The following is a 9,276-nucleotide window of genomic DNA, read 5'->3' on the forward strand; positions in this document are numbered from 1 at the left end:
GAACTCTGCTGGTTGGAATACTCATGAACAGATAGCCCTTCTCTTGGTATGAATACAAAATTGTGATAATACAAGACACACCAATCAAACATTTTGTTTTTTTTTATGCCAAACTAAAATTAGAATAGATTGGAATGCTTGTTGCGTTATTAAGCCCCAGAGCCTAGACAAACATGCTGCAGCTTTAAAATTTATGAGCATGGGGCCAAGAAAAACAAAGAAAATGGAACTTTGGATTTAAAAGAATGTGAATCGAACAGTTGAAGCTCAGGCGAGCTTTGTATTTAACAAAATTGAGAGGACCAATTGTCTAAAATTACCTGCTTACTACTACTCCCTAGAACCTGTCCTCCTCCCCGCAAAGCGAAACATCGCACCCCCTGAGCACCATCTATCTCAAAATCTCTGAATGTTTTCCACGTGTATCTACCTACCTGCCTGCCTACAAGAAAACTGCACTGCCGAGGACAACTCCAAGTATCAGCAGAATGCTTTTAAAAGCATCGCTGTGGAAGTCGTAGGAAGAAGAATCCACACTAGTCGAATTTAACGATGGAGCCGTGATGTTTGCAATGCTGCCATTCTTGCCAAGACTGCACCCATGCACAAAAGAATAACAATCAAATGGTGCCAATTTCCTTGTACCCCCCAAAAACTAATTAATATTGTTACTCATCCAGCCAAGTGTAGAGAATGAGCAGAAAATTCACCTTCCCGGAAATATGCAGGAACCATGGCCTGCATAATTGAAACAAATTTGTTAACAAGATGCATAATAATAAAGCTTCATAAGTTAATATAGAACCTAAACCGATAGCATGTTGCATACTATAAGTTTGAGGTCTTACTTGGATCTGTTGTGGTGATTGTAGCCACTCCATTGAAGTCGCATGACGCGGAAGTCATCCCCATCTGATGGTAGTAAGTATCAAATGCATATGTTGCATGTGCAGCCACATCGTCAGGCTCGTAGCATGGTTGTCCCTGCAGTAAAGCTGAGCAATCCACCTTGCCAGGTCCACAAGCCCAATCTAGCGCAGCCTGAAGCATTTTCGGATCAGCTCCATCCTTTATAGTACAGAAAGTTTGGTTTGTTGTATCATTTGCTAATACTGCTCCAGATCCTGTCAAGCGTAAAATGTAGATAGGCGTCCCATTTGCATCAAACAGTCCCCAGTTCTTCTCTGAGACGGGTCCAGGTTTTGTGTCCTCATTATAGAGTTCATAAATGAAAGTACTAACAGCAAGTCCAGGATGTTTGGGAGTTCCAGTTTTGTTCAGCACGTGCCTTATCAAATTGCTGTTGTAAGTATTGGCATTTTCTAATGTTGCATCTGGCTCATTAGAATCACCCTTAGAAGGCCAGCCTGATTCCGTCACTATGATCGGAACATTAGTGAAGTTAAGGAAAGCCATGGCATAATACGCTGCGTCCACTACAGCATCAAAAACATTAGCGTAATGAAGAAGCGTATTGGAATCAATAGCTTCTTTGTTTGGAGGGAGGGATTTGAGAAGTGCATAATCTAATGGAATGACACCATTTGATTGCATGTAATCGTAGTATGGGTATATGTTGAGCATGAGAAACGATCCTGTGGACTGCAAGAAACTAAGCATGGGGACCAAAACTGGATTCAGTGAGCGATTAAAGAAGGCTTGGGAAGGTGGGAACGAATCAAGGATAATGGAGGAAGAAAGAGGAGTTGAAACTTTGATTTGGCGGTCAAGATTGGATGCCACAAGAGCTGATTGAATGTACTTGAGAGCATTGACCAGGATTTTTGCAGCATTTGGGAGGGTGGTAAGAACTTCTGAGCCAACAGCTATGGCTGTGATATTTGTAGCTGGGTAATGTGCTACTACATTCTGGGATACCCAATTAGCTGCAGTTGCATTAGATTGGCCAATGCCAAGGATCTGCTCATTCGGGACAGATATCATAACTTTAATTCCTGTGTTTGCAAGTGCAACAAGCATGGCACGGTCAGCGTCATATAACCGGACATGTCGAATTTGCTGAGCTTTCAGGAGGGCTACAACTTGCGTTGGGTGTGGCATGTCTGAGAGGTCTGTCCCTATATTCACGCCGATAAACACATCTGCAAAAATGAATCAAGCCATTGTAATTTCTTATTAGTTGAATGTTGGTTGAATTTCACACAGACGCCTGCTATGTTCGCAATAATTGATTCAGTTTCGAGTGTTGAGGTACAAGTTTGAAAAGTTTGACAGCGAATATTGCCAACATTCTTGCGAGGAATTAGAAATCTCATTCACAACATTACAAGACAACAACTATTTACAACAAAATAAGGGTGAGAAGTTACCATGAAACTCATTCATGATATTTGTACCAAAATAAAAGTGTGAAGACCATGAACTTGTTAATGTACACTGTACATATACGAGTGTCACGAGTAAGCAAACTCCCTTTCTGCACTTGGTTTGAATGCGTTTGATGGAGAAAAAGCAATGCAAAACTTTGTTTATGGTTGAGAACATACAAGTTTGGGATTCCAATGGACATCTGCTATATAATATTGTGTAACTGAATACAGCAAAGTTCTAAATTTTGTAAACTTTGACCATTTTCACTACTACCAAGGTAAAGGGTAACAACTAACAACAAATCACCCATGACCTGGAAGACAATGGTATATTAACATTGTCAAGATTGAAAATGGTTACACCCATCTCCCCAACTTAACCATCTAGTAGCAAAACATGCTTTAATTTTATCTGAAAATGCCTGGTTTGCAATCAGAGGTGTTCGCAACTAGAGGTCCAATCACAATAAAATTATATTTACTTTGTTAGGTTTCCGAGTTCCGACGTGGGTCTTTTGCGTTCTTCAATTAAAAATAGGCGAGTATTTTTTCTCACCATCATTTAGTGTGATGTATGCTTACCATCATATTTATCACCGTTAGATGAGTTTGAATTTCGAGATTTGTATAGTGGATAAGCACAAATCTCAAAATTCAAACTTATCTACTGATAATAAATAGAGTGATGAGCATACATCATACTAAATGATGGTGAGCAAATATGCACTCTTAAAAATAGTATTCAATTTATATGAAAATTTGCACTCTCATAAGTGCCTTTGATTTTTTTTTAATACAACGATATATTTTACACTAAAAGGAGAGATGAGTTCGATCAAATCACACATTAGGCAACCTAATTGGTATTGAATTCGTTATCTGCACGATTCGAATTTAAAACCTTTTACTAGTGATGAGGAATACACTAGACTGTAGTACTGAGGAAATTGTATTTGATTTTTTATTATACAAGAGATTACAGATATGAGATGGTGAAAATAAAATTTCAGAAGATTTATTCATATTAAGTTGTGCAAGGTTGTTGCTGGAAGATTGCATACAATTTCACACCAGGTATCCTCAATGCACATCTGAATTCTAAACAAAGCCTTCTAGCTTGTAATTAAATAAATGGCCACAAATAAGTCAATAACAATGGAATTCGTGGCTGAATATCATTCAATTTATTATATGCATTAAAAACAAAAACTGTTGGATCTTGGTGGGTTTTGAGGAAAGAGGTGAAACAAATGACTCAGGACAACACAAGAAGATAAATTTCATAATGCAAACCATCACCATCAACTCGAACATTACAATAAACAAGTAAATTATCACACAAAAAAACTAACAATGCTGACAAATATGGAGGCATAGAACTCAAAAACTTTCAGAGAAACCACAGCAAAGTTTAATAGTGAACAAAGATGTAACCTTCATCAGCTGTAGCAGCTGAGACTGCTAAAAGGAATAGCAGAAGCCTCCCAGCCATGGACTTCTTCTCCAAAATACCCATCAAAGAATCTAAAACAAACCCAACAACGCACAGAGAGAGAGAGAGAGAGAGAGAGAGATGAGTGTTAGGATGGAAACATAAGAAACCCAAGTCAAGAAGTAAAGTGAGGATTAAAGTTGCAGGGGGTCGGGGAATATATGATAATCTTTGAACTGTGAGAAGGAAGACAAATAGAGAAGGGCCCACATGGCCACATATCACGTGGCAATAACATAAGAAAATCAAACGGCCAAATTAACGTCTCTTCTCAAAACTGTAATGAGGTCTGAAATAGAGCAACTACTTTAAACGGATGTATTTTTTGTTCCGTTTTAATTTAATAATATAATATTATATGAAAAATTTACATATAGTTTTACAGAAAAATTTACATAAACCCGTTCTACGTAAATAGCGTGCACAAAGTAAGCAGGGTTATGTTGGGTACCGTAATGAAATGAAAATGAGACAGGGAAATAGGGTTTTTCTGCTTTTGTGCAGTGGAGCGTTGGTTTTGTAAAATTACTGAGATCTGTCTTTTCACTGTGTGCTATTGGGATAAGAGAGGAAGGGGAGTGTGGGTGGGACCGATTTCTTTACATACAAATACAATACAATGCAAACAAACAACAGTACACCACCCCACCACCAGCAGCGGGAACACCGAAATGACCTGGTTACCTGGTCCCAACGGTCATATTTCCCGTCCTTTCTCCTTTCCATTCAACTCATTGTTTTTTGTTTTCTTTTTCCTTTTGCTGCAAGCATTCAATTCATTGATTGCTCATCCAATAGGTAGTTTGATTACTAAATGCAATGTCTGCTTTTATTTACTTTGATTGCTTGGCCTTTGTCCTCTTAATAATTTTTTTAGACAAAGATATATTTTATATTAACATGATGAGAGTTCTGTTAAGACATATAATTAGTAATCTAATTTAGTATCAAAATTTATCATTTATGAGATTTAAACCTAAGTACTCTCACTTAGAACATGAATATTACTATGTGGCGTTAATATTATTCTTTATTTAACAAAAACAAATGAAAATTGTTATTAACACTCTAAAATTCTTATTTTGTACTTTAAACCTTTTCTATTTAGAAAGAAAAATATACTTGTAAAGAGTGCAAAATAAAAATTTTGAAGTGCCAATAATAATCCTCAAAAAAATACTAAATGAAATATTAATTACCAAAAAGAAAATACAAAATGTAATATTTCACTGAAATTTTTGAAAATTTACGTTGTTTTAATTTAAGAAAGTTAGAACTTTGCTCATTGCTTTCTCAACCTTGACCCAATTAGAGCCTTGTTCTTTAAATTTTGGTGTAATTAGAGATCTAGTTTCTGAAGTCAAAATTCATGAGCCAATCCCTAAACTTATTCAGAAACCAAAACTTATCACCATGTAGAAAAATTGTCCTTTTGAGTGACAATGCTAGAAATATCCAAACTAAGAGACATAAAGGAAAAATGGATAAAATTTATAATGGAGTTACCTCAAATAATCATTGTCACTCATTTAATAACTTTTAGGAACCCATATTCACAGATTTTTGTTCAGGAACCAAAACTTTAATCAAATTAAAATTCATGGACCATTACTCATATTAATTTTTTTTTAATGTTCTAGCCTCGATCACCTAAGAGCAACTCCAGCGTTGGAGCCCTCCCCCCTGGCAATACACTATTCAATCCACCTAATGAACAGTAATTGCCCTTAATGAACAGTAAGTAGCCCTGGCAATAGAATTTGCATCTCCACCGTTACACTTCAATAGCCCTGGCAATAGGCAATAAAATATTAGTATTTTTTTTATTTATAAAATTAATACAAAATAATTTTAATTGTAATATCAGATAAGATTTTTAATCGTTCTCGTTGCGTCACGTGTCATTATCCGAAGTATTATTAAATAATACAAAATAATACAATTATTGGTGATGGATTTCTGATAAGATTATTAACCAATCACGTTGCGCCACGTGTCATAATCGGTTCACAATCTTTGAGGATAGATTTCCATCAGATTTGTAACGAATGACGGCATGCCACGTGGCATTATGCACAACCTAATCCTTTCTTAATCCTCTATATAATCCACCATCCATCCTCACAAATCTCACACCAAAATTCTCAAGATCTCTATCATTATTCATAGTTTCTGTTTCCTTATTCACAAAAATCTGTATCATTATTCATAGTTTCTGTTTCTTTCTTTCAATGTCTTCTTCTTCTTCCTCAAGGATGATGTGGGAATTGAATCAGGAAGAGGAAGAATTGTTTAACGAATCAGAAGCAATGTTCAATCACCAGAGGGTAAGAAATGAGAGGGAAGAGGATGAGGAGCGTCAAATGAGAGATGACGAAGTAAGAAGGGGCAGAGCCTTACATTCCCGTCAAGTCATCCAAGCTGCGGCTCAGATCTGCAGGCCTAGCCGTTCCGGAAACCTTGATAGAAGCAGGCAACGACGAGGTATGGAACTCTTGGATGATTATTTTGTTCCTAATAGTGCATTCCCTGATACGTACTTTAGACGTCGTTTTAGAATGGAACGACATTTGTTCAACAAAATCATGATTGCTGTTTGCAACCATGATTCTTATTTTATGCAAAAAAAAAGATGTTTTTGGTGCTATGGGTCTACGGCCTGAGCAAAAAATTACTGCTGCCTTGCGGATGCTTGCATATGGAGCATCTGCAGACCAAGTGGATGAGATAACGAGGATGGGGCAATCAACCATTCTTGAGTCCCTGATGAGGTTTTGCGGAGCAATCGAATCTATCTACACCGCTGAGTACCTCCGCAAACCCACACACATGGACTTGGAGCGGCTGTTGAAGAAGGCGAAGATGTGTGGCTTTCCTGGGATGATTGGAAGCATTGATTGTATGCACTGGACGTGGAAAAACTGTCCAAGTGCATGGCAAGGCGCTTACGGGGACAGAAAATGAGCAAAAAGTATCATTCTGGAGGCGGTGGCATCTTTTGATACATGGATTTGGCACGCCTTTTTCGGGGTCCCGGGAGCTCAAAATGACATCAACGTCCTTGCCCAATCCCCAGTGTTCAACGATGTCCTGCAAGGAAAGGCACCAAAAGTTACGTATGAGGTCAACGGACGTATGTACGACGGGCCATACTACCTAGCTGACGGCATCTACCCGCGCTGGTCAACATTTGTCAAAATAGTGCCACGTCCGCGGAGTGCGAAGGAAAAACACTTTGCAAGCTGTCAAGAGGGGTGTAGGAAGGATGTGGAGCGTTGTTTCGGTATCCTCCAAGCTCGCTGGGCGATCGTCAGGGGTGCTGCCAGATTGTTTTATGTAGAGTCACTGAGATCCATCATGATGACGTGCATCATTCTTCACAACATGATTGTGGAAGATGAGTACGATTATGAAGCTGTTGATGAATATGAGCCAGACCCGATGAACAATTCAAGAACACGTATATATTGTGCTCATGATGCCACCGATGAGCCCGTGCAACATGAGCCATTACAAAGGGATGGACGTTACAATGAAAGGCTCATTCAACGATATACTGCATTTCAAATGCCAGACATGCACAATGCCCGACAAATTGACTTGATAGAGCACCAGTGGGCATTGAAACAAGCTGAAGATAATTAAGTTCATTTAGTGTGTTTTTTTGAATTTGGTATGTTTATGTTATTTTATTTGGTGTGTTTTATTATTTGGTATGTTTATGTAATTTTTTTATGTTTATGTTTATGTAATTCTTAGTATATGTAATTCTTAGTATGTTTATGTTTATGTTTATGTAATTTTTTTATGTTTATGTTTATGTAATTCTTAGTATATGTAATTTTTTTATGTTTATGTTTATGTAAAGGACTTTTAATTAGAACCATGGACTTTTAATTATTTTATACAAGGACTTTTAATTAGAACGATGGACTTTTAATAAATAACTTACCAAATTAATTTGAATAAATATTCAAGAAATTGGAAACAACATAAATAATACAAACAATAAATAATAAATTACAACCCAAAGTGATTGGAAAATTATGGGCTCCGATTACAAAAAGTACTCTATTCATCATCATCTAACCAATTTGTGGTGCTAGGATGATCTTCTCTTGCGGTGCTAGAACCACCTTGGCCAGCTATTGTTTCTCTTGCACGCCTCCTTCGCACCACGTCCGCTTTCTCTGACTTCCAAAAAAATTTAGAATTTGGAGACTTCCCTTCTAAAGACATGTTCATAATCTCACAATCTTGTTGAGCCCGTCTTTCTTCTCTAACATGCTCCCTTTCTTGCCTAAGTAGCTCTCTTTCTCTCTATAGCATAAAATTCTCTCTTAACAGCTGCTGCTTTTGATGCCTTATCAGCCTTATCAGCCTCATCTTTCGCCAGTTCCCTCGCCAAAGTCAATTCACCTTGGCGAGTAAGTTCTTCCATGAACTTTGCATAATCGTTCTTGGAAGCACTCCCTTTTCTCTTTGAAGCCTTCTTACCTTGAGGCCTAATTGGAAAATGGGTCGAACCCGACGCTTGTTCAGGGAGGGGCGTTTCGGGCACTTCTTCTGCATCATCTGCTCTCTCATGATCGGGTGTAGAGTGTAGAGGGGTGCTGTTCATGTGCACTTCTGGACCGACTGGCACAACTCTAAATTTAGGACAATCTTTGACAATATTCCAACATTCCCACCAGTTGAATGATTTATTTTTGCTTTTGGTTTTGGCAGCATACCAAGCTTGTGCTTGAAGTTCCTACACAATAAAAATAAGTAACAAATAAATAATACAAATAAATAATTATAATGAAAATAAGTAACTAGCAAATATATACATATATATATATATAAGTAACAAATATAATGAAAATAAGTAAGAAGGCTTCAAGTTTAGTAAATAATGAAAATAAGTAACAAATATATATATATATATATATATATGTCATGTTAATCATAACATGGGGCTAGAGTTCCAAGTTTAGTAAATAATTTTAACCTTAAATATACACATTTTTTTTTCTTAATGTAAGTGATATTATACATTAATTTTAATGAAAATAAGTAACAAATAAATACTACAAACAACATAATTATAATGACACACCCCGTCCCGAAGGAGGGCATGCTGGCCGTCATGTGAGAGTGACGTAACCATTTACACAGTTCGGAAGCTTTAAAATATACAACTTCTAAGATGAACCACCCGAAGGTGAGTCCTCATTTGGTCCATTCTGTCAGAACACCGTTGAATTTCCTCGTAGTCACCACACCTTTGCATATACTTGAACCTGGAGGGGCGCAAAACCAAAATTGAGTGGGTTAGTAAAACAAATCTTTTTCAGATCCAAACACTTCTCAAAAACTTTGTAACCCCTCTCCGTAAAACTTGTATACTTTCCCAGAAATAAAGTATATACTCATATACGTAATATAACTCAAATTATACTAGACAATATG

The 9,276-nt window shown here is 37.1% G+C and overlaps 1 protein-coding gene across 1 annotated transcript; it reads right to left on the minus strand.

The window, feature by feature from the left end:
• Positions 1-213: 213 nt before the first annotated feature.
• Positions 214-3,950, minus strand: LOC125476177 (glucan endo-1,3-beta-glucosidase 2-like). The gene is made up of 4 exons (XM_048581963.1): positions 3,765-3,950; positions 849-2,102; positions 711-738; positions 214-593 (listed from the first exon to the last, which is right to left on the minus strand). Exons 1-4 carry the CDS (start codon positions 3,844-3,846, stop codon positions 443-445), a joined length of 1,515 nt encoding a protein of 504 aa, XP_048437920.1. The 5' UTR covers positions 3,847-3,950; the 3' UTR covers positions 214-442.
• Positions 3,951-9,276: the final 5,326 nt, after the last annotated feature.

Source organism: the organism of the source record quoted next, unplaced genomic scaffold, assembly GCF_019419815.1.
Source record: "Pyrus x bretschneideri cultivar Hongxiangsu unplaced genomic scaffold, Pyrus_bretschneideri_v1 Contig18, whole genome shotgun sequence".
NCBI classification, from domain to species: domain Eukaryota; kingdom Viridiplantae; phylum Streptophyta; class Magnoliopsida; order Rosales; family Rosaceae; genus Pyrus; species Pyrus x bretschneideri.

Coding starts and splice junctions, on each gene's coding strand:
- LOC125476177 (XM_048581963.1), bottom strand. CDS start 3,846: ATGGGTATTTTGGAGAAGAAGTCCATGGCTGGGAGGCTTCTGCTATTC. Junction 739..848: donor AATCACCACAACAGATCCAA/GTAAGACCTCAA, acceptor TCAATTATGCAG/GCCATGGTTCCTGCATATTT. Junction 594..710: donor TCCTGCATATTTCCGGGAAG/GTGAATTTTCTG, acceptor GCATGGGTGCAG/TCTTGGCAAGAATGGCAGCA.